At 37.3% G+C, this 27101-nt stretch overlaps 2 protein-coding genes across 2 annotated transcripts; one reads left to right on the plus strand and one right to left on the minus strand.

The window, feature by feature from the left end:
- The first annotated feature begins 6706 nt into the window (after positions 1-6706).
- On the plus strand, positions 6707-8602 carry LOC140978737 (L-ascorbate oxidase homolog). Its single transcript, XM_073443952.1, has one exon. It carries the CDS (start codon positions 6820-6822, stop codon positions 8482-8484), a length of 1665 nt encoding a protein of 554 aa, XP_073300053.1. The 5' UTR covers positions 6707-6819; the 3' UTR covers positions 8485-8602.
- Positions 8603-22259: 13657 nt separating this feature from the next.
- Positions 22260-25960, minus strand: LOC140979089 (uncharacterized). The gene is made up of 5 exons (XM_073444440.1): positions 25490-25960; positions 25244-25355; positions 24112-24693; positions 22538-22738; positions 22260-22432 (listed from the first exon to the last, which is right to left on the minus strand). Exons 1-5 carry the CDS (start codon positions 25958-25960, stop codon positions 22260-22262), a joined length of 1539 nt encoding a protein of 512 aa, XP_073300541.1.
- Between the last annotated feature and the right edge of the window lie 1141 nt (positions 25961-27101).

Here is a 27101-nt window from a genome sequence, read left to right on the forward strand (position 1 = left end):
TCCGAAAGCAATGATATTGAAAACAGACGGAAAACAAATGTTTCTTGTGTTTGAACGCACACATCGATGTTGAAGTATTGTTTTTCGCACCCAAAATGTAGTGGAGGTCTAAAATTTTCAAAGAAATTTTGGTTTGACAATCAAAACAATCTTGAACGTCGTATGAATCAAATCTATGCATAAGAACCCTTAGGTTTTCGGGGCATTGGATTCTCATCAATTTTTACGTTACTCAAGCTATTGATAGAACAAAAAAAAAAGGGAAATACAAAACGAACTGCTCTTATGCACCTTACCTAGGCAAGCATGCATGAGAGCTCGATTCCTAAGAATCTTGAAACGACCTCGATTTTATATATATATATATATATATTAATCATAAATAATAATTTTGTAAATACTAACTAAATAAAATAACTTAACATTTCTAACAATCATAATAAATTAACATATGAAATCTAAAGTGCATAAAATAAAATCTTAAATCATCGACTAACCAAAATTCTTATATCGACCTTGAAAAAGATCGACTAACAATAAAATAAAGTATAAAAATATCTCTAATAAAATCATTAGCATAATCTTTAAATCATTTATCTAACAAGCTAGTGCGGAAACATAAAGACCATCGGGTGTGTACTGCTGCACTCAATCCACTTAATCGTCACCGCCTCCCATAAATCATCAAATCATGTATCATACAAACCTAGTGAGTCTAATGACTCAGCATTCTCTAAACATGGATAGCAAGTAATACATATACAATCACATGCATTAAAATCGTATTTTTTATTTGAAATAGCTTTTGAACATAATTAAACCATTTAAAAATAGTTTTAAGCATAAATAAATCATTTAAAAATAATTTAAAAATAGCTTTAATCATCATCATAAATCATATATCATAAAATCATTTTAATCATAAAATTTTCAATCTTTTATCATTTTGGGTGAAGTTTGATCCTCGAAAGTGATTAGCATTTATCATTTGGTCGACTGATCAGTCTTCAGCTCCACATGGCCCATAGGGATGTGCACTAGGCTCCGCCGTGGAAATATGATCGTCGGGGTCCCTCTGAGACCTTTTTCCATACACGGGATCCCTTTGGAGCCTTGGCTCGTAAACGGGGTCTCTCTAGGGTCTTGGCCAGTATATGGGCTCCCCCTGAGACCTTGGCCCTCACGTCATCCCCACAAAATTGTAAGTTCACCGTCCTCAAACAAACGGATCCCTCACAAATCATATATCATATGTCACAGTCAATTCACATCCCTCAAAACATTTTCCTTTTCTTTAAAAATCATAATAACATAACTTTCCAAAAAAAGCATTTTAACAGTAAAAATTGCACAGCTTACCATAAATCATAAAATAACATATTATCATCAAAATCATCATTTAAAATCATAGAATATCATTTTACAAGCATTATGATCCTTCGGGACGCCGCCAAGCGTTTACGTATTTTCCTAAGTGTAAAATTACTGTTTTGTCCCTGGACGTAAAAATTCTCGATTTTATTTTTTTCTCACTTTTAATGACATGGGCTTACCTTAAATATTTATTTAAGCTTAAATATAATTTTTCATAATTTTATTCCGCTTAAATCTAGGCGTTTCAATTAATTATTTAATTAACGTTTCGTGAGGTGATTAAATCCCGAATAATTGCAAACTCGTTATTTTGATCCGAAATTTTAAACATAACATTTTTATTACATAATCTACCCTTCCAAATCATGAGCCACCCCCATGGACCCATGGTTCAAAATTTCTTCCTTTTAATCTCGTTTTTGACACATGTAAGGACGCACCGAGCCATCTCCTAAAATACTCTAGCCATGGTCGAGCCACCTCAAGCCAAACCCAAGCCAACCCACCTAGGCACCCTCTTGACCAAGCCCAGCCCAAAGAACCTAGCCCTAGCTCGCTCAAACTCACCTGGACAGAAGCACAAACCTGAGCATGGAATGAAACTCATGCCTATGAACTCCTAGCCCACTAGGACTCTTCCAGCCGAGCCCCCACCAAGCCCACCTGACCCTAACCATCCTTGGACCACGCCCAAGCCCAAGCCCAACCCAAGCCTATCCTAGCCCTTGACCGCGCGCACGAAGCCCTGCACCAGGCAGCAGCCGTGCGCGACCACTTCCTTCAGCGTATGGACTCCTTCTTGCATGGGGTTTCCTACTCGAGCCACCACCGAGCCCAAGTCTTCCTGACCCTCACTGGACCACCCTAAAACTTCACCTGAACCACCTAGCCAGGCCCCTCCCAAGCCTACCCGCTGCAACCTCTAGGCCGCACCAATACATGCACGGGGAGAGTCCTTTCACGCAAAGACTCTTCCCCAGCCCATGACTCGAGCCCTAGCCCTCCTAGGACCTAAACACGACCCTTAGGACCCAACCCCGAGACCTGTCGAGCCCCATGGCCCCATGCATAATAACCGAAACCCCTTGACTTTGCACAAACCCACTATACTTCTCTTGATTGTATCCTACGGTTCCAGCGTAATATTTCCTTCAATTTTATCATGTTTTAACCAATAATCATTCATATTTTGTCATGTATTGGTAGCGTACTCGTTGGATTAAAAAACATTTTTAAAACAAGCGTGAAATCTTCGTATTTTTGAAAATAAACGTTTTACCGTAAAAGATATCAAACACCTATATTTTTCATACATAAACAATTAAACCATGCATAATATGATTTGTATGATGTTTAAAAGAGTTTAGGAACGTGCTTTTGCGTTTATAACGCTCGAATATACGATCTTTGGCGAGAGTGCGACGTTGGACGACCGGACGACGAAGAACACAAGCTTTTTTTTCCTCCAAATTCTCGAAAATATTAGGTGTGTGTGAGTGTGTTTTTTCTGCTGATTGTAGGGTTAATTGTGGTGTTTTGAAAGCCTAGGTAGCTTATTTATAAATAAATTAACATGCTAATTGGCTTTGGTTTTGGGTTGCAAGTTCACGGGTAATTTGGCCTACTTAAATTAAATAAATTGAGCCTAATAACACTTATTTAATTAAATAATAAAATTTTATAAAATAAGTTTCCATAAAATAATATTTTTGAACTTTTAAAACTCCTTGTTTGCCCAAAACCGGCTTCCCGGGAAAAATCAAGCTCGACTCATAAAATAATTCGAACTCCAATATTTTTAAGAAAATTAAATCATTTTTAATCATATTAAGACGCCTTGCAATTATTTAATGAAAAATAAGTATTCTTGTCTTGGTCGTCCCCGGTCTCCTTTCCCCTGCCTATTATCGAATATTCGGGTAAAATCCTTAATTTCATGTAATCATTTCATATTATCATTTAATCATGCAATCATACATTTAATCATATAACACATATCATGCTAGCATTTAAAAGTAATTAAATAAAACAATTAAGCAATTAAAATAATTTTGCATGCATGTGGTTTACGTAGGTTGGTTTTTCGGACGTTACAAATCTTCTCTTCCTATCGTTCGATGGAAAGTTCAAGAAATGACATTAAAATATATAGTAGACCGAGCAAGCTTCATTAAAACTTCATGGAAAAAGTGGCAGGAAGAGAAACATAAGATTCATTCTACTAACAATGATATTGGTATGTCGCCGCGTCATTGAACAAAAAGAATAGCCGGCCCTTTGACGGGATACAACAATAAGATAGACCACTGCAGGTCTTTCTTGAGGTTTAGGTTTTCGGGTCGAAACATTAAAAGAAAAGGACTGGAAAACGCGACGGAGATGGTACCACTACCACTACCACTAGGAGACAAGATCAATGGAAAAATCTCCATGTGTGGCGTGATAAGCAGTCAGAATTGTCTAATCTAAATGTCTAATTTGGAAACATTGGGCAATTTACTTTATAGCAAGATTTCTCGAATACGACAGATGCGGAAGTGGCTAAATATGTTTAGAGTTGTTATTTTTGCATTCTAAAACGCTAGACACCGAACTATTCCAGATTTTAAGTGCAGATAGTTCTTTTTGTAAATCTCTCTAATGGATTAATCATTGTTCTCAATATCCAGATTAGGTCCATGACTAAAAATTGAATTCGTTGTTTAGATTATACTAGAAATCTAAACAAGCATTGCGTTGTGCATCAGTCGTCGAAATTTGGTGGAACCACAACGGCAAGAGGCGGCGGTCGGCGGTGGAAGGTGGTGGTGCTCGGCCGTGGGTTGTCAAACAAAGGGTGGTTGAGTTTTGAAAGTTGTGAGGGGAGAGAAAAAGTTTGACTTCTTAATACGACATGCATTGTCATATTTATAATTTTCATTGATTAATTTAGAATCTTATTAGGACTTTAAATTAGAATCCTAATGAACTTTTAAGTTTGAACCTTAATGTGTTTCTTAGTTGGAGTTTTCATATTGTCAAAAATCTACATAAGATTTCATTATCTAAATAGGACTTCTATTAGTTGTAATTGTATTAGGATTCTGCAATCCTATCAAATAATTCATGATGGTTCATGATCTAATTTAGTATTTTTTTCAACTTTTTTACAATACATAATATAATTAAATAAATATTATTTAATTAATTATTTCTAGACCTTTCTAGAATCTTCCATGAGAATTTTACATAATAGTTAAAAGTATTGATTAATATTTAGTTAGCATATTCTAAATTACTGATTAAATAATTACGACTTCATTATAATATTATCGACGATCATATATTGTCGATCTGACAAGGGAATAAAATTTCAAAGATAATTTTTTTTCTCACTAACTCATTTTTTGGCAACTGCTTATTTTCGAACTCTTTCAGTGAATTAGACAGTTGCACTCTTACCACAAATTTAGCAGTCAATCTAACTTTCATAACTTTCAAATATAGAATACAGTATTTATAAACTCTTTTATAAGCTATTTGTTTGATTTCCATGAAAATTATAGTCGCCAAATTCTACTTGAATTTAACCATTTCAACGAGAACACATAATTCAATACTGGTGTGACCCTCAATGGTTCAGAGAAACACCTAGCCTTGAGTTCACAATTTCATGTGATTTAGGAAATCACTTGTCTTTATTGAGGCTTACTCTAATTAACCTATTTCTTTTCATCAACCTTTTGATAAAAAAAGTCAAAACTCAAGTCCGATTGCACCCATTGGATCATGGTAAGAGTATCTAATAACAACGCTCATGATACCCTAAGTATAACTGATAGTTCCTGTAAGAATCATTACGTTATGGTTATCATACAATACAGTCCTTTCAACACATATATTCTGATCGAATCTCAACCATTGATATATCGAGAGTTGCAAATAAATTTAACAACGATGTATTATATATTTGAGTAATTATAGTGACATCGTATATTCAACTAAGGAAACACATTTCGATAATATACACATTTTAATTTGATTAGAGATTCCTTACACTATTAACTCAACAAATCATATAAGATATCCACACCCGTAGGTGAGTGGTGAATCCTCGACTACAATGCGTCGGCTCCTACGTTTGATGTGACTGCACCCAATCTCGTTACCTGATGACCCTCTTGGAGTAAGTAAACGAGTCAAAGTGCAGTGCTAGTACATAGAGCTTCCATGTTGTTTCAGGTCTAAGGATTAACTACATATAATCATACCGCGGATTAATCCACTCAATGAGTGATAATCACTTGAAAAATCCGAGAGATGATAGTTTCATGCAATCATCTTATGATCATTCATTTGTATGATTGAATATCTTTATATCCATAAGAATGAAACGTGAGATTAACACCACATATGATAGGGTCGAATTCGAGCTATCTTTATCCTTGTTTTTAGAGGTAGAATCGACTAGGAACCTATTTATAATAAACAAATACACTTCTTAATGAATTTATGATTCACATGACTTCAGGAACTCATGATACTTATAATATATTCAAGAGCTTTATCTATGCAGTTTACATGAGGATACATACAAAGTAAATGTCATAATTGGATAAAATCATAAAATATTATTAAAATAAATATTTTTTTTACATAAGTGTCAATAAAGCTCAAGTCACAAATTGGCTTGTTAGACACATACTCGAACATGAAATCGACATGCCATAGAGATCATGTTTTTACTCAAATTCTTGTACTATAACTTTTAAAAAAAAAAAAAAAATCAAATTCACAGTTACTCGTGAATGTAATGCAATTTGAACAAATTTTTATTATCAAAAAGTCTGAAGGCTCAAGTTAAAGTTTCTTTACAAAGAACGTACAAACATGTAGCCCACGTACATGATGTAAATCTGAAAGTTTTCAATAAATTTATGATGTACGTAGCTAAACTTAAGTATCAAAATCATATTATATTAGTTTGTTACAATTTTTTTTATTTATTATTAAAATATCCTTCCCACATGTTACGTGTAAATGTTACCTAAAACATTTAACTTCCATTGCCATTCATCTGCAATTTTTTTTAGAAAATTATCATGTCAAAAATGTGTTCAACCATTGGTAATAACTAAGACATGTAGAGAAGATGCCGGAGAGTCACATAATTTATAAGGAGATGTAAGTGAATATACACATAAAAAACTCAACAATGAGCAATTATAGGAAATTGAATGGCAATGTTTGAAAAAAAATGGCATTGTTCAAGGGAGATGTGTGATTAGAAAAGACCATTTTATAGCCAATCAAACACATCTTTTTGCCCCTATAAAAAGGCTTTGATTCATAGAACAAATGCAATACCGAACAAGCTCTGCTTGAAGAAGGTGGGTAGCCTCCTTCTTCCACTTTTCCTTTTATTTAAAAAACACAAAATAAATAGAAAGGTCAAGAAGCAAAGCCATGGGGTCGAAAATGATCTTTGTGGCAATGTTGCTCTGCCTCTCCCTCGGGGTTATGGCCGAAGATCCTTATCTCTTCTTCGAGTGGCACGTATCGTATGGCACCATCGCCCCTCTAGGCGTCCCCCAACAAGGGATTCTAATCAATGGTCAGTTCCCGGGGCCTGTGATCAACTGCACATCCAACAACAACATTGTCGTCAATGTGTTCAATGAGTTGGATGAGCCGCTCCTCCTCTCATGGACCGGCGTCCAGCAGAGGAAAAACTCGTGGCAAGATGGCACCCCTGGCACGATGTGCCCCATCATGCCTGGCACGAACTACACGTACAAGTTCCAGGTCAAGGACCAGATCGGCACCTACTACTACTTCCCAACCATCGGCCTGCAGAGAGCTGCTGGTGGCATTGGCATGTTGAAGATCCACAGCCGAGAACTCATCCCGGTGCCTTTCGACTGGCCTGCTGATGAGTACCCTGTACTCCTCGGAGATTGGTATAATAAGGGTCACAAGACACTGAAGGCACTCCTGGATAGTGGGCGATCTATTGGTAGGCCCGCTGGCGTAGTGATCAATGGGAAATCCGGCAAGGTCGGCGATAAGGTGGAGCAACCACTCTTCACCATGGAGGCTGGAAAGACTTATAGGTACAGAGTGTGCAATGTTGGGTTGAGGAACTCCATCAACTTCAGGATCCAAGGCCACACTTTAAAATTGGTTGAAATGGAAGGATCTCACACTGTCCAAAACGTGTATGATTCACTCGACATCCATGTTGGGCAATGCATGTCCGTTTTGGTGACCGCAAACCAAGCCCCCAAGGACTACTACTTGGTGGCATCGAGCCGATTCGCCAGACGCCCCGACGTGTCAGTTGCCGTCATCCGCTACACCAACAGCAACACCCCCGCATCCCCCCTGCTCCCACCACCACCACCCGAGAACTCCGCCGGCATCGCATGGTCCATCAACCAGTTCCGCTCTTTCAGGTGGAACCTCACCGCCAGCGCAGCCCGACCCAACCCACAAGGCTCATACCACTACGGAAAGATCAACATCACCCGCACAATCAAGATCGCCAACACAAGGTCAGTGGTGAACGGCAAGCTGCGTTTCGGCATCAACGGAGTCTCCCACGTGGACCCCGCAACGCCGCTAAAGCTCTCCGAGTACTTCGGCCTCTCCGAGAAGGAATTCCAGTACAATCTCGTGAAAGACGAGCCCGTATCCGGATCAAACGCCGTGGTCGCCCCCAGCGTAGTTAACGCCACTTTCAGGAACTTCGTCGAGATCATCTTCGAGAACCACGAGAAAACCATTCAGACATGGCACTTAGACGGATATTCGTTCTTCGCAGTGGCCATCGAGCCCGGGAGGTGGAGCCCCGACAAGAGAAAGAACTACAATCTGGTTGATGGAGTGAGCAGGCACAACATTCAAGTGTATCCCAATTCTTGGGCCGCCATAATGACCACCCTGGACAACGCCGGAATGTGGAACTTGCGGTCGGAGATGTGGGAGAGGACTTACTTGGGACAGCAGCTGTACTTCAGCGTGTTGTCTCCGGCGCGTTCGTTGAGGGATGAGTACAATATTCCGGAGGCACAGCAACTTTGTGGTATTGTCAAGGGCTTGCCAAAGCCTGCTCTCTACGCAGGAGTTTGATTTCATTATTTGTAGTTTAATTTAATAATTGCTTAATTATTATTATTTTTTTTAAATTTTCGAGCAAGTAATGTATCTTGACAAGGTTTTTTTTTAAATTCATTTTATGAATAATAATTATTATTATTATAATGTTATTATATATAGATATATGTGTGTGAATTATATTGAAATTATATATAGAAGTCAAGATTCAAAGATTTGTCTAATTACTGATTTATACTATAAATAATAATCAAATTTGGCATTTATTAGATGCATTTTTTTGTGTGTGAATTATATTGAAAAAAAATTAACAAACATTTATGAATAATATAAGAAAACAAAATGGGTATGTAAATTGTGATTTTAAGTACGAATTACATATTTTTTTGCTACACTAATACTCGTTTTACAAAATTGACTACGAAACATTTAGATTGAAAATTGACATACTATTACTAATCAAGTGACTCAAATCAAGTATAATTTTTAAGTATAAAATTATTTTTTTAATTATTTTTTTGTTGTTACACTAACACATGTTTTAAATTTTTGGACACAAAACCATTCAGATTGAATTACTCATTCACAAATTTTTGGTACCAACAACTCAAATTCTGAATATAAACTATGATTTCTAATATGTATAAAAAAAAAATGCAATTTGTTGTTCATAGAAATTTGTAGCACTGATTTTATAAATTTAAGTAGAGAAATTTTAAAGTTGAGCATTGATTTACGAATTGATAGTAGCAATTGATTGAAATTGGGTATGTAAATTATGATAATTAGTTTTTTTAAAAAAAGTTCAAAGAGCTGAAATATTAAAACATAAATCATGGAGTGCATAATTTCTTTCTCTGGAATGAGAACTGAAAAATAAAAATTTATGTTTTGTCGATAGGCGGTGACACTAAAAGAGAATTACAACTAGTGATGGTTAAAATCGTCGCTAAAACTGTCTCAATTTAAATTAGCGACGGTTTTGAATTCCGTTGTTAAAACAGTCATGTAGCAGAATCGTAAAAATATAAAGAAACGTCGTTTCCTATTCATATTGCTCGTACCCAATAAACACACAAAAACGGGAGGTGGATGGAATTAAGAGGAGTGGATAAAATGGTATTCGAGAAGAAAGATTCAAAATACACAAGCAAAAGAAAGAAAAAGCTAATCAATTTGAGACAGGGAGCTTAGCCCGACCAGTGCGGAATAAGGAGCAAGTCAAAGCTTCTTTTCTTTTTTTTTTTCAGAATTATTTAATTATCCTCCTCCAGCGGCGAAGGTGAGCATTACGGCTAGGGTGACTACTACTATCCATACTGCGGTGGATTTTTACGGTTTTCAGAAGAACATCCCGTCGCAAAACTGTGGGCAGATTCAAATTAGTACGGTTTTATCAAAATTCGTCGCTAAAACAACTTGTTTTCTGTAGTTTGCAAACAAAGTTTCCCTTCATATTTATATTTGAGATCGAGCCCCAAGTTATGTTAGTTAGACTAAAGCTCTAAAATATAACTGGTTAGACGCGACTTCCTGTAATATCCAGTTTGCGGGGGAGATTTGATAAACTTTGTAAGACTAATAATGATTTCCTCTCGTAACTTTGGCCAATTATTTGAATGAAGTGGGTAATCAAAATAAATGGTATATATAGAATTTTCGATCTGTAAAAAAAATGATTATTAACTTTTCTTTTATATTTTATGAAAAATAATAATAAGAAAATCACTTTTTTAGAGGTATCGAACACTTTACATGTAAGCCAAAATAATGTAATCAATACAAAATATAGGAAATAAATGTGATTATTTGCAAACCAAAATTTACAACTTGATTAGAATATAAAACCAGCCTTAAACACAATAGGTCTATTATAGAATTAAAATTAAAAAATCAATAATAAATTAACCAGATTTCTCCTGGAGTTGATGAACTTCACACTTTAAATAGAGTCCGTATGCTAAAACTGTTACACCAATATATAGACAAAAAAAAACTAACAAATATGTTAAAACATATAATAGAATAACACCATAAATATAATTCAACAAAACTAATTTGTATAAAGAAAATAATGAAACAAACAAACAAGGCCTATGAAAAAGTATATTTTCTATAAAACAGATTCGTCATCACCATGTGGTGCTTGAGGATCAATACAAACATCTGTTTATCAAGGTACAATGGTTGAACCAGTAGCAAATTATACACCAATTTACTATTCCGACGAATTAAAATCTTACATTTATTTTATCGGAAAAATTCAGCAGATGCCAAATAAAAAGCTAACAATATGAAATGCAAAAGAATGTTTGAGTGAGATCTTGAGTATGTGTGTGTGGATTGAGAAAATGGACACACTTATTTAAAGGCTCAAAAAAGACGCACAAAAAGTCACTCAAGAATGTAGAGAGCCAAAAGTCCATAATAACTCAATAATGTGGAAAACCAAAGATACTCCCACATTATACAATTTTTCATTCAAACTTTAATTTTAATTTCATTTTTCAACAATCCATCATAGTAATGAAAACTGATACAAAATATTGGTGATAAAGCTATATCGTTGAACTCTGCATAGGTTAAGTAGATGTACCCTTTGAATTTTCTTTTGTGAAATATATTTGTTTTACTAGTTGATCAATAGACATGATGTCCTTAAACTGTTCTGTCATTTATATAAATTAAGATATATTTCGCACATGACTTTTTTGATACAATTCAGTTATCATAATTGTATTCGTTTTGGCCATGAAAACATGCTTAGTTCTGTGAGAGGGTCTAGAATTGAGCCGCACAATTCTTTTAAAGATGCCCCACTTCTCTCTCACATAGGTGATTATTTAATGTTCTGCATAAGAATCATTAAAAGTTGTATGTTTATCCTCAACATTCATTGTTTCATCATAAGAATGAACTAGGGATAAACCCTTAGTGATCCACCGAATTAGTGCAAGTGGGTTGTCCCATTGAACCTAGTTATTGGAAACTCTAGTCGGTGTAGTTTGGTTTTTCCTTCGTACCAATTTATTCAAAGGGCTTAAGTCTCATTCCCCTTGATGATTTCACGACTAACTCTCTGTTAAACTATTTGGTTAGTGGATCCACTATATTATCATTTGACTTTACATATTTAACAGAGATAACTCCGGTTGAGGGTAGTTATCTAATGACATTGTGTTTACGACATATATGTCTAAACTTACCATTATACATATTGGTTTCTACTCTTCAAATCGCAGATTGGCTATTGCAATGTGTACATATAGCCGACACAAGTTTTGCCCATCCTGAACATCATATAAGAATTGACGTGTCATTCAGCCTCTCCAGCACATTTGTCAAGAGCTATAATTTCATACTCCATTGTGGATATGGCTATTAATGTCAGCTTAGAAGATTTTCATGCACTTGTTGCACCTCTTAAAGTGAATACAAATCCGCTTGTAGAATTTGAATCTTTCATGTCAGATATCCAGTTTGCATCATTGTATCCTTCAGTAACGACATGATATCTGGTATAGTGCAGCTCCATGGTCACGAATGTACTTTAAATAAGTCAACAATCTGACAATTGCTTTCTGGTGTTCAACTCCTGGATTACTAGTGAATTTGCTTAATTTTCTTACCGCATGTGCCATGTCTGGTCTTGTACAACTCATTAAGTACACAAGACTTCCAACTACTCAAGAGTATTCTAATTGAAAGATATTATCGCTTCGATTCTTTGATAGATGTTGACTCGAATCTATCAAAGTTCTAGTCAATGCAAAATCATCCTTACTAAATTTTTCAAGAATTTTGTCAACATGATGGGATTGATTTAAAACTAGCCATTCTGATGCTCTATGGAGTTTAATACCAAGGATTATATCAGATAGGCCAATATCTTTCATGTTGAATCTTAAATTGAAAACCTTCTTAGTGGATTTAATCATCATATGATTACTTATGATGATAAACATGTCATCTACGTATATACCTTTGTCGCATTACGTATATTCATTTGTCGCATAACTGAATTTAAATTCATTTTCTACCATGAATTTATCAAATTTTTCGCGTCATTGCATTGATGCTTGTTTTAAGACATATAGAGACTTTACTAGTTTACATTTCTTTTTTTCTTGCCTAGGCCTAGAAAATCTCTCAGGTTGTTTTATGTAAATTTCTTCTTCTAGAACTTCATTTAGAAAAAATAACTTTACACTTGTTTGGTGTACTTCATGTAGAGGCCTCTAAATTCGTGCTTGAAAATTTGCAAAAAAATTTAAAATTTTCTCTTTAATTAAATAAAATGTCTCATTCATAAATAAACTGATAAATAAAGTTTAATGTTCAAAAATAGCAGCGGAAGTAAATAATGTTTCAAAACGACAGCTTAAAATAATTCATTGTAATAAAATGAGTTTTCACAAAAATAATAAATAAACTGATAAATGAGGTCCTCGGGTCCCACTACTGCCGACTGGAGCTGGCTCACTGGTCTCCGCCTTCGATCCCTACATCATCAGTACCTACAACAATCAAGTCTAGTGAGTCTAAAGACTCAGCATGTATATATCGTAAATAACAAGTAAATAGATAATAATAAAATTGCATGCGAAGTGAAAATATCATGTCATGAGGAATTATAGTACTTGCATAACTGAACTGTAAATATCTTATCATGGATAATTATAAATACGTGCATAACTGAACTGAAAATCATGAGTGAACTGTTAGCTCCATAGTGCTCTGTAATAAAACAGCCTGGATGATAATTTTGTTGAGATTATGTTCTACGCAAGTGGCCCCATGAACTGCAATGAACTGAACTGAACTGAACTGCCCGGTAACTGACGACCGGGATCGGTAACTGACGACCGGGTGAAATACTAATAGTCTGATCAGACTAATGCCACAGTATACTGGGTGGTACAAAACTGAACTGACCGGTAACTGGCAACCGGGTGAAGTAATAATCCCACAATAGTACAATGGCCACAAGCAATATCACATAAATCTCAAAAATGAATAATTTCTATTTTTATGCACGTAATATAATTAAATAACGTAATTAAATATCCTGTATTAATTTTACCAAACGGGTTGGATCATTCTCAGGCTCGCTGCGACTTAAATCTAACATGAAAAATATGCCATTGATTTTTCTTGACCAAACTTTGTAATTGAATCCAAAAACGAGACAATTACGCCCACTGACTTAGTATTTAATCATGACTCCGAGCCAACCCGAACCAACACCGAACCAACGTTTAGTAATGATTAAAATACTCTTAAAAATGATGAAATATTGCTCCTTAATTTACAGTACTCGAAATTTAGTGAATGGAGGCCAAAAACGTGAAACGCTCTTTCGAGAGTCACTTTGGCACATTGCACCGTAAATTCTTGTACGACCTCTAAAATGATCCGAATCACAAACGGCCAAAACAATGACTTCCTAACTTGATGAGGCACTGTCCATTCCAAGGCCATAGGCTAAAAGCCAACCAAGAACTCGAACGAGCCACTGAACCACCGCAGAAAGTTGCTGTCACAAAAATACAGCAGCTGTGCTATGGTTTCCTTGGGTCGTTTGAGAGTCTAATGGCCATTGGGCTTGAACCACCAACCAGAACCTCTTGCCAACATCCTAAGGGAAGGTTGGAACCATGGCTAAGGGCCCAAGGCCAGCCACAATTCGAACCATCCCCTTAACCAACCGAACGTCCACCTGAGTGCACCCTTGCATGCGTGGGGTGTGTTTTGTTTCCTTTGCTATCATGCGTCGTTCCAGTGGCCATTTGCTTGACCATGGCACAATCTAGACATCGAGGGGTATGGTATGAACCGTGGCTAAGGGTCAGAGGCCAACCAAGATCCACACCATGCCGCCAAACTCGAAAGACACATGCAGAATTTTTAAAAGGGGTCGAAGGGGAGGGGCTGTTCTTTCTTTTTGTTTTAAAACCGATTCCGCCATGGACCAAGCCTCAAAATGGCGACTTGGTCACGTCTTAGACATGATAGGGGAGTGTTCTAACCATGGCTATAGGCCCCTAGGATAGCCAAGATCAAGAACATCTCCCTTGATAGCAACACAGAATTTTCGAGACTCAATATGACACAACGGAAGTGTTGCTGTCATTTCTGAATTTCCAGCGGGTATGGGCTTGAACGAATGGACCAATATAATCCTAACATGTCCTAGTACATGTCTAGATGCCGCCTTGGGAGCCTAGGGTCGAGCCAACCACCTGTACTCACAAAAACAAGCAAATCGTGATGTATAAGAGAAGCCACAAAAATCTGCACTCATGTTTTCGAAAATGGTTCACAATATTTCGGTTTTTGCCTTATAAATCATGCACATGAAATGTTTTAAAATATTAATATGACTTGATTGAAGAGTGAACGAAATAACATATACATGCCTTGGTTTGTTTTGAAAGAAAAACAAACAACACAACGACGCGGCGCGGAGGAGACGGAGTTCTTTTCTTTTCTCACTTTCTCTCCTGTTTTTCCTAGAGCACTCACGTTTTTTTCTTGCTGAAATGCTCAGAATTTTTGAGAATAAGGGTGAGGGAGAGTGGCTAGGAGATGAAGGGAGTTTACTAATTAAATGGAGAGTTTAAATGGCAAATCAAATCTTTCTATCCTAGAGTTTGATAGATAAGGAAATGGGGTGTGATATCAAGGGATTTGAGAAGGATATGGGAGAGGTGTTGGCCGAATTTTAGTCTACCAAATCATGGGAGAATATTGCTTAAATTGATAATTAGTGGAGATTAAAAAGAAGGGGATTATCTACCAAGTAAAGAGTAGGGAGATGAATCAAGGTGGTGAGTTGGCAATCAACATTAAATCTCAACAAGAGTGGCCGATGTTTATTAGATAATTGGGGTGAGAATATTGCTTAATTATTAATTTATGAGGATTTAAAATGAGAGGATTATCTATGTCATGAAAGGATTAAGGAAAGAATTAAAGGTGGAGAGTTGACAATATTTTCAAATCTCCTCAAGGGGTGGCCGAAAATTTCAATCAAAAATAAGGTAGGGAAAAGTGCTTAGTTATTTGATTGTTGGTGATTTAAAAGTTGGGAAAGATATCTATCTAGAAAAGATTAAGGGGAAGAATAATAAAGGATGAGTTGTTAAACAAAAAAATTTAAGTCTTTTAAGATAGAGGGTGGCCGATTTTTATCACTTAAAAAGAAGGGAAATATTGCTAGATAAACATGGTAGAAATATTGCTTAAATATTAATTAGTGGTGAATAAAATTTAGGGAATTATCTACCATGAAAAGATAAGGAAATGAATTAAGGATGGAGAGTTGCAAAATATTTTTAAATCTTTTATCAAGGTGGCCGAAATTATGCTTAATAAAATGGGGTGGGATATTGCTTAAATCATTAATTATTGTTGATTAAAAATGAAGGGATTATCTACCAAGAATCGATATAGAAGGGATTCAAAAATGGTGAGTTGTCAACTTATTTAATCCAAATCCTTAAGGTGGCCGAAATTCTTCAAAATAAATGGAGGGAAAAATTGTTTAATTATTGAATTTTATCTCCTTAAAGTTTTAAACACTAATTATGTATTTTAGTGAATTAATAAATTAGTTTAGGATAGGCATTATCTTGCATGCATGGTCAAATCTTTAAATTAAATTACCAACATGTTAAATTACAATTTCTTAAATAAAATAAGCCTAGATTATCTTATATCAATTGGTCACATATTTTAATTTAGGCTTTTAATTAAATTCTTGGACAAAAAGAAATTTATTTACTATTTATCTCTAATTAATTAAATAATTCCTTAAACTTCCCTTTTCATTAAAATAACTCATTTTTTATCTCAAATTAAGTCTAGGAATATTTTCTCATTATTAAAATTTATCTTATTACTCCAACTCCAGTCCGGACTCACTTATTTAACTAAAAAGATAGTAATTAAACTACTGCATAAAATAATTAAATTTAAAGAAAAGAATTTAAATATTCATGAAATAAAATCATTTTAATTTAAATACTAGAATTATGTTTAGCTTATACGTAGTCTGATTTACGGGTTCTACACTTCAAGATTCCACAAGGAGGCAATCGCAAGTATAACATGAATATAGGTTTGTTGCATCACAGGAGAATAAGTGTCAAAATAATCAAGCCCTTGACGTTGACGATAGACCTTGATTACTAATTTGGATTTATATTTATATATGGTTCCGTCTGATTTCATTTTCCATTTGAAATCCATTTACAACCTGGTGGTTTGCTTCTCGAAGGAAGATTAACTAATTTTCATGTATGATTTTGTAAAATGAATTATATTTCAGAATCGATGGCTTCTTTCCATTGAGGCACCTCAGATGAATCCACTGCTTCTTTGAAGCTTTGAAGTTCACTTTTCATAATGAATGTAATAAAATTCCGACCAAATGATTTTTCTACCATAGCTCTTTTACTACGTCTGAGTTCAACCTCATTATGAATTTCCTGTTCTTTTTTCTTTGTCTCATATGATCTTTTAGAAAAACTTGGTTCATCCATATATTTGTGTGGAAACACATGTTCACATAACAAAATATTTTTTGATTCCATTATCATATTCTTTTGAATATCAAGTATTTGAAATTCATGTATAAGGAAATGATAAGCGCTACTGTTTTTTGCTTATTCAATGAAAATGGAGTCAACATATTTTGGTTAGATTTTTACCTTCTTAAGAGTGGGTATTGCTACCTGGTCAGACACCCTCACACTCGCAAGTATTGGTAGGAAAGAGTTCTTCCTTTCCATAACTCATATTGACTTTTATCTTGCTTATTTCATAGCACCTTATTTAAAAGTTAATTTGATGCTAGAACATCTTCCCCCACATATTTTGTGGTAAACCAGAATTCAATAATAGTGCATTCATCATTTTTTTCAAAGTGCAATTATATTTCTCTGCAATGTCATTTTGCTAAGGAGAATAAGTTGCAATTTTTTTGTATCTAATACCTTGTTGAGCCCAGAACTCAGTAAATGGTGAATCATATTCACCTCTACGATTATTTCTTAGCACCTTAATTTTTTGTTAAGTTAATTGTCAACTTTACTTTTGTACATGACAAATTTTTTTATTTCTTCATCTTTATGTTTGAGTAGATACACATAACAAAAACTTGTGCTATCATTGATAAAGGTAATAAAATATTTATTTCAGCCACGTGTTTGCACTTTTTTAAAATCACATACATATATGTGAATTAGATCAATGGGTTCGTTATTTCTTTCAATAGTTTGTAAAAATGATCTTGTTATTTTTTACCTCAACACAAGTTTTGCATTTGTATTGTTTATCGATTCGGAATGTAAGAATGCTTTTTAAGTTAATTATCTACGCATAGTATCATAATAAACATGTCCTAGTCTACCATGCCACAAATTGGAAGACTCAAGCAAGTAAGCAGAAAAACTCATTTCATTAATCACAGGCTTAATAGCCACTGCATTGTGTTTGAACAGACCATCTCTTACATAATCTTTGCTAACAAGCATTTCATTCTTAGACAAAATAACATTATCTGACTCAAAGACAATGCAAAAATCATGCTTATTTAACAGCGAATCGGAAACTAAATTCTTTCGAACCTCCGACACATACAATATATTGTTGAGAGTCAGCTCTTTCCCACACGTCATCTTCAATATCACTTTCCCTTGTCCCTTGATATCTGAGGTAGAAGAGTTTCCCATAAACAGTTTTTCACAATTCACTGATTCATCCAGAGATGTAAATATGCTCTTATCGGAGCAAACATGACGGGTGGTACTAGTATAGATCCAACACTCCCTTGGATTTGATCCAACCATATTCACTTCATAAATGACAGCAGATAGGTTCATATAACCTCCTTATACGTGTTCTCCACAACATTAACCTCATGATTTCTTTTTGGCTTTTTTCAGAAGACTTGTGGTAGCACTTCCCGTGATATTTTTTCTTGAACATAACTGTGAGGGCCCGTATTTCGTATTCATAATTTTTCGGAATTATTAAAAATTTTCTCTTTAAATAAATAAACTTGCAATGTATAAAAACTTTCATAAAATAACTCAACGGTTTAACATAAACATAGCAGCGGAAACTGAATAATATTTTAAACAATAACTTAAAATATATAAAAGTTTTAACAAGAGTTTGAACATAAAACTAAATAACTAAACGTGAGGTCCTCGGGTTCGTACTACCACCGATCCGAGCTAACTCACTGGTCCCCGCCCTCAGCTTCTGCATCGTCAGTACCTACAACAATCAAGTCTAATGAGTCTAAAGACTCAGCATGCATATAACGTGAATAACAAGTAAATATATCATAAAATCACATGCAAAGTAAAAATATCGTATCATAAAGCGTAACGTAAAAAAATCGTATCATGAGTAATTATAATTACTTGCATAACTGAACTGAACTGAACTGAAAGTAGTAAGTGAAATGTTTGCTCCTTAGAGCCCTGTCATAAAATAACGTGTAATAATTTTCTGTTGAGATTATGTTATACGCAAGTGGCCCCCTGAACTGCACTGAACTAAACTGACCGGTAACTGACGACCGGGTGAAATAATGTACGTCTGATAAGACTAATGCCACAGTATACTGGGTAGGACCGGTAAGTAGCCACCGGGATGAACTGAACTGAACCGGTAAGTGACCACCGGGTGAAGTAATCCCATAAGCGTAAGTTGGCCCCAAGCAATATCACATAAATCTCAAAAATGGATATTTTACATTTTTGCACGTAATATAATTATTATATTATTTTAATTTACCAATTGAGTTGGATCATTCCCAGGCTCGCTGCGACCTAATTCTAACATGAGACACATGCAAATAATCTCAACTTGACCAACATCTCATAATCAAACTAAAAACGACACAATTACGCCCAACAAATTTAGTATCTAACCACGACTTTGTACCAACCCGAACCAACATCGAACCATCATTTAGTCATGATTAAAATACACCTAAAATACTGGAAAATATATACCAAGGGCTGTAATATACGAAAATTATGCATGGAGGCCAAAATCATGAAACGCTCTTTCGAGAGTCACTTTGGCACATTGCACCGTAAATTCTCGTACAACTTCTAGACTTAACCAAATCACAAACGGCCAAAAACATGACCTTCCTAACTCAATAAGGTACTGTCCAGTCTAAGGCAATAGGCTAAAAGCCAACCAAGAACTCGTACGTGACCTCTGAACCGAAGCTCAAGCTGCTGTAAAATTCTAGCGGCAGCAGCTGTGCTTGCTTCGCTTCGATTGCAAGGCTAATGGTAATTGGGGCTTGAACCACCAACCAGAACCTCTTACCAACATCCTAAGGTGTGTCTTGAACCATGGGTAAGAGCCCTAGGCGAACCACAATCCAAGCAACCACCCAAAACAATCCAAAGCTTCACCCGAGAACACATATGCTGTACCGTGGAGAGTGTTGCTTGTTCTTGCTGTCATGTATCATTCCAGTGGCCATCTGATCGACCATGGCATGATCTAAACATAATTAGGTATTGTGTGAACCATGGCTAAGGGCTAGAAGCCAACCAAGATTCACCCCCAACCTCAAAACCGAAACTACTCACACAAAACAGAAATGAAAACCGAAGGGGCACTTGTCTTGTTTATTTTAAAAACCGATGAGACCATGAACCAAGCCATGAAAGTCATCTTGGTCACGTCCTAGACATGCTAAGGAGAGGCTCTAACCATGGATACAGCCCCTAGGGCAGCCAAGGTCCGAACATATACCTTAGACAACAAACCAAGAAAATCGAGACTCAAATCTGCACTATGGAGAGTTGCTGTCCATTCAGTGTTGTTGGGGAGAAAGGGACTTAAACCAATGGACTAACACCTTCCTAACACACTCTAAATCATGTCTAGATGCAGCCTTGGGTGCCTGGAAATCGAGCCAACCTCCTGACATGATTTCGGTTTTGTCATGGATCAAACACATGTAATGGTTTAAAAATAGATATATAACTTGATTGAAGAGTAAAGAAATAATATAGACATGCCTTAAGTTGTTTTTACAATAAACAACACAATATGTCGGATCGGGAGACACGACAACGGAAATGAAGACACCTTGCTATTGTTGTTGTCTTGGCCAAGAATGGGAGCTGCCAAATCTCCTAATTTTCGTGCTAGGGAGAATGAAGAAGGTGGTGAAGGTTGTGGTCTAATAAGGTGGTGTATGGGGGAGTAAATGATGCCAAGTTGGGGGGGAGGGGGGGGGGGGAACATGCATGATGAATGGGTGGCCTTTGTTTTCTTGTTGGGGGAGTTAAATGGTGTCAAGTTGAGATTGTGTGGAGTGAAATGACCGACAGTTGTCTTTCCAAATTGGTGTAGGATTTGTTTAATTTTTGCTATTTAGAATCCTAGGTTAGCTAAGCTTGATTAAAAGGTTAATTAAGCACAATCTTGATGAATTAAGAAGCCTACAATTAAATTGGTGATTAATTAATTAAAGTAGACTTAAATCCACTTGATTTCAACAAAATAAATTATTTCTTAGCTCGAAATAAATTTAGGAATATTTTTGAATCATAAAATTCATTTCCGATTTCCTATCTCCGGTCCGGTCTCGCGTATATATCTAAAAAGCTAAAATTTGAAATACACGATTTAAAAATCCTTAAAAATTACGTAAATGATTTAAATGCAATTAAATCAATAATTTCTTAAAAGAATAACCATTTAAAATTAAATAATAGAAATTATGCACATATCTACGCATATTGGTTTTTCGGGTACTACAAGACTCCCCCTTTAAATAAAATTTCGTTCTCGAAATTAGAACTCACCAAATAAATCTCAAAGGGACTCCGCATCTCTGACTCTGACTCCCAAGTAGCTTCCTCATCGGAATGATTAAGCCACTTGACCTTCACTGATTTGATCAACTTGTTTCGAAGCTTCTTCTCCTTACGGTCTAAGATCTGCACTGGTCTCTCTTCATAAGACAAGTTCGGAGAAAATTTCAATGGCTCAAAGTTAAACACATGAGAAGGGTTCGCTAAATACTTCTTCAACATCGACACATGGAACACATTGTGTACTCCGATCAGATTCGGCGGGAGAGAAACACGATATGCTAATGTCCCAACTCTGTCGAGGATCTCAAATGGTCCGATGAACCTCGGACTAAGCTTCCCCTTCTTTACGAATCTCATGACACCCTTCATCGGTGCTCTTTTCACGAAAACATGGTCGCCAACGGCAAACTCTAGATCTCTCCTCCTCCGGTCGGTATAACTCTTCTGTCGACTCTGAGCAGTCCTCATCCTGTCACGGATTACGACTACTAGATCAGAAGTCTGCTGAACGATCTCTGGTCCTAATTCTGATCTCTCGCCTACTTCATCCCAATGAATAGGCGATCTACACTTCCTTCCATACATTGCTTCATAAGGAGCCATACCTATAGACGACCGAAAGCTGTTGTTATAGGTAAACTTCACTAATGGCAACTTCGATTCCCAGCTCACTGAGAAATCGATGACACAAGCATGGAGAAGATCCTCCAAGATCTGAATAACTCTATCTGATTGACCATCTATCTGAGGGTGAAAAACTGTGCTAAACAACAACTTCGTACTCATCGCTGAATGCAGACTCTTCCAAAATGAGGAAGTGAATCTCGGATCTCTGTCAGAAACAATAGAGACTGGGATACCGTGCAATCGGACTATCTCACGGATATAAAACTCGGCATACTGAATCATGGAGAAAGTCGTCTAAATAGGTAAGAAATGCGCTAACTTGGTAAAAGGATCAACAATCACCCATATAGCATTTGAACCTCTAGCCGACTTCGGTAAACCAACCACGAAATCCCTGTTAATGTTCTCCCACTTCCACTCGGGAATGAGAAGTGGCTTGAGTAAGCCGGCTGGTCTCTGATGTTCAGCTTTCACAAGTTGACAAGTCAAACACTCGGATACAAATCTCCGGATCTCTCTCTTCATACCGGGCCACCAATATAACATCGGCAGATCCTTGTACATCTTCGTACTCCCAGGATGAATAGAGTACGGGGACATATGGGCCTCAACTAATATGTCTGTTCGAATGAAATCGCTGCTAGAAACCCATATCCTATCTCGATAACGAACAATGCCATCACTCATTGTGTACAAAACACTGCCATTCGCCTCATCTCTCTGCCTCCACTTCGCCAACTGCTCATCAGATGACTGATCGCTGCGAATACGATCTAATAAAGAAGACTTAATCGTCAAGGTATATAGATGGGGAACTCTACCTCGAGTATAAATTTCTAGATCAAACCTCTGAATCTCACTCTGAAGAGGCCTCTGAACTGTCAAATGAGCCATCACTGCGACTTTCCGGCTCAAAGCATCTGCTACTACATTAGCTTTACCAGGATGGTAGATAATATCAAAGTCATAATCCTTGACTAACTCCAACCAACGCCTCTGACGCATATTCAACTCTTTCTGCGTAAAGAAGTACTTGAGGCTCTTGTGGTTGGTAAAGATCTGACACTTTTCTCCATATAGATAATGCCTCCAAATCTTCAAGACAAATACTACAGCAGCTAACTCAAGATCATAAGTAGGGTAGTTCTTTTCGTGGATCTTCAACTGACGAGAAGCATACGCTATTACTTTCCCATGCTGCATCAACACTGCGCCTAGACCGAGTTTCGAAGCATCGGTATACAATACAAAATCTCCGGGCCCAGAAGGCATGGACAAGATCGGCGCTGAAATAAGAGCTTGCTTCAAAGAATCGAAGCTCTTCTGGCACTCATCGCTCCACACGTACTTAGCATTCTTCTTAGTCAATGACGTGAGTGGAACTGCGATAGACGAGAAACCCTGAATAAACTTCTGATAGTATCCTGCTAGACCAAGGAAACTACTGATCTCTGATGCACTCTGCGGCACCTCCCAATCTCTGACTGTCGCAATCTTCACTGGGTCTACCTCAATGCCACTGCTAGATATGATGTGGCCTAGGAACGCCACTTTCTCCAACCAGAACTCGCACTTGCTGAACTTAGCGAACAGCTTGTGCCTTTGCAATGTCTGCAATACTGCGATCAGATGCCTGCTGTGATACTCTTGACTCTTTGAGTAGACGAGAATGTCGTCTATGAATACAATAACGAACTGATAAAGATACGACTGAAATACACAATTCATGAGATCCATGAAGACCGCCGGCGCATTCGTCAGACCAAACGGCATTACAAGGAACTCGAAATGCCCATAACGAGTCCTAAAAGCAGTCTTAAAAGTATCGGCTTCTTTCACCCTCAACTGGTGATATCCAGAACGCAGATCTATCTTGGAGAATACTGAGGGTCCCTGCAACTGATCAAACAAATCCTCGATACTCGGAAGTGGGTATTTATTCTTCCCTGTAACCCTGTTCAACTCCTGGTAGTCAATGCAAAGCCTCATAGATCCGTCTTTCTTCTTCACGAATAAGACAGGCCCGCCCATGGAGAGAAACTCGGGCGAATAAACTCCTTGTCAAGAAACTCCTGAATCTGCTTCTTGAGCTCAACCATCTCTGACGGTGCTAATCTATAAGGTGCCTTAGAGATAGGCGCGGTACCTGGCATAAGATCGATCGAAAACTCAACCTCTCGTACCGGTGGTCTACCAGAGACGTCATCGAGAAAAACGTCTGAAAAGTCCCTGACAACTGGGACATCTGCAACTAACTGAATGGGTACCTCGGGAACAGATATAATAGTCGCAATGAATGCTCGCCAACCCCTATGCATGAGCCTCCTAGCCTGAATACAAGATATCATGATAGGCAAGTTAAAGTACATGTCAGGCTCAAATAGGAACTGCTCCCTTCCAAGCGGTCGGACTAGAACAGATCTCCGCTGGAAATCAATAAGTACTATGTTCTTGTGTAGCCAATCCATCCCAAGGATAATATCGAACTCTGGTATCGGCAGCACGATCAAATCCGTATAGACAAGATTTCCATGAATCTCGAGGTCTATGTCTCGGACTACGCTAGTCGCTGCCATCTCCTCGCCAAATGGAATAACCACAGAATACGCCACATCCAATCCAATCGTCTTGACCTCGATGGAATTCGCAAAGGTCTCAGATATGAATGAATGAGTGGCCCCTGAATCAATCAAGGCGTTCGTAGAAGCTCCGCCAATAAATATTCTTCCTGAAAGGTTGGAACATCAATCTAAACCCAATAATTTACCAGAATTAATCCTATAGACATGCAAAGGTCAAAGTTCATCTAACTTAGATTCCCAAAACAACCCGAATAGAACATGCAATCTTATCACAATTTCTAAGTTCAAATCTTATAACCCAATAATTCAAACAATTAATCCCAAAACACTGAATTAAATATGCTAAAATTTTCCCAAATATAAACTTAAAGATTTAAGATACATGTCAAGAGCATAGTCCCTGGGTTCACCTCCGCTGCATGGAGTGCAAACACTCTGCCCTGAGTAGGCAATGTCCCCTGAGGACAATCCTTCAGCAAATGGCCAGTACCGCCACACTTGAAACACTTCTCAGAGCCATACATGCAAGCTCCGGTTGGCGGCGTGTGCACCTGGTACAGACCGGGTACTCCTGCCTCCTCGGGAACACACGTCCCTGCTGCTGCTGCCGCCCTCTGCTCCTCGATGGGTCATGGAAAGGCCTCTTATGCTGCTGCTGCTGAGGAGGGCGGTTGGGCGCCTGAAATGGCCGCTTACCTTGGCGGTCATTCTCGATATCTCTCTGATCCTGCTCTGCAGTAATAGCTCTAGAGACAGCGGCCTCATATGTCGTAGGGCCAGCAACCCCCGCAATCCATCCATGAAGTGCCTAAGTCTGGCACCCTCGTCGTTCGCGATCAGGGGTACAAAGTGACAACCCTTCTCGAACTTACGGATAAACTCCGTAACAGTCATGTCACCCTGTCTCAGGGTCATAAACTCCCTGGTCAACCTCGAACGCACGTCATCAGTAAAATACTTAGAGAAGAACACCTCTCTAAAGCGCGTCCAACTGAGAGTAGCTAGATCCAGAGCTACAGATGCGCCCTCCCACCATAGACGGGTGTCTCCTCCAAAAAGATAGGTCGCACAGCGGACCCTGTCAACATCCTCCAGCTCCATAAATCTGAAAGTAACCTCTAGGGACTTAATCCATCCCTCAGCAACCATGGGATCAGACGTCCCAGTGAACTCCTTCGGGATCATCCTCATGAACCGCTCACATATAGCCTTGGGTCTAGGCGGCCTAGCTACTGCTGCAGCATTGTTCCCCGCGAACTGTGCCAAGAACTGAGTCATACCCGCCATCATCTGGGTATGCATATCAGGTAGTGGAGGAGGTGGCGGTGGACCTCTATCCTCATAACGGTTCTGAGTCTCATCAGCCTCGCTTTCAGCACCCCTCGGGCGGTCAATAACTCGTCTAGGAGGCATACTGTACCATGTAAAATCCTTACGTAACCAACATGCAATATTTCTATTATTTTTCTTTAAATTTAAATATATATAATTGCTAAAACATAATCTTAACATAAAATATTTTTCAAGAGAACTTGCTGATAAAATATTTCATGACAACATGCTGGTAAACTATTTCATGCTCAAAAATGTAATACGTGAAAGTAGGACTTGCAGACTGAAGACGTGACTTCGTGAGCTTCTCGAGATCAGTAGTAAGTACAACCCTCTTACAAGAAACATCGCTCTGATACCAACTGTGAGGGCCCGTATTTCGTATTCATAATTTTTCGGAATTATTAAAAATTTTCTCTTTAAATTAATAAACTTGCAATGTATAAAAACTTTCGTAAAATAACTCAACGGTTTAACATAAACATAACAGCGAAAACTGAATAATATTTTAAACAATAACTTAAAATATATAAAAGTTTTAACAAGAGTTTGACCATAAAACTGAATAACTAAACATGAGGTCCTCGGGTTCGTACTACCACCGATCCGAGCTAACTCACTGGTCCCCGCCCTCAGCTTCTGCATCGTCAGTACCTACAACAATCAAGTCTAATGAGTCTAAAGACTCAGCATGCATATAACGTGAATAACAAGTAAATATATCATAAAATCACATGCAAAGTAAAAATATCGTATCATAAAGCGTAACGTAAAAAAATCGTATCATGAGTAATTATAATTACTTGCATAACTGAACTGAACTGAACTGAAAGTAGTAAGTGAAATGTTTGCTCCTTAGAGCCCTGTCATAAAATAACGTGTAATAATTTTCTGTTGAGATTATGTTATACGCAAGTGGCCCCCTGAACTGCACTGAACTAAACTGACCGGTAACTGACGACCGGGTGAAATAATGTACGTCTGATAAGACTAATGCCACAGTATACTGGGTAGGACCGGTAAGTAGCCACCGGGATGAACTGAACTGAACCGGTAAGTGACCACCGGGTGAAGTAATCCCATAAGCGTAAGTTGGCCCCAAGCAATATCACATAAATCTCAAAAATGGATATTTTACATTTTTGCACGTAATATAATTATTATATTATTTTAATTTACCAATTGAGTTGGATCATTCCCAGGCTCGCTGCGACCTAATTCT

Source organism: Primulina huaijiensis, chromosome 6 (genome assembly GCF_012295235.1).
Source record: "Primulina huaijiensis isolate GDHJ02 chromosome 6, ASM1229523v2, whole genome shotgun sequence".
NCBI lineage: Eukaryota > Viridiplantae > Streptophyta > Magnoliopsida > Lamiales > Gesneriaceae > Primulina > Primulina huaijiensis.

Excerpts from the sequence above, each read along its gene's own strand:
- LOC140979089 (XM_073444440.1), bottom strand. The coding sequence starts at position 25,960 with ATGCCTCCTAGACGAGTTATTGACCGCCCGAGGGGTGCTGAAAGCGAG. Across the intron at positions 22,739-24,111 it reads TTCGATCGATCTTATGCCAG|ATCGTATTCGCAGCGATCAG; the intron begins GTACCGCGCCTA and ends CTTCTTTATTAG. Across the intron at positions 22,433-22,537 it reads GTACTCTATTCATCCTGGGA|CTGAACATCAGAGACCAGCC; the intron begins GTACGAAGATGT and ends AACTTGTGAAAG.
- LOC140978737 (XM_073443952.1), top strand. The coding sequence starts at position 6,820 with ATGGGGTCGAAAATGATCTTTGTGGCAATGTTGCTCTGCCTCTCCCTC.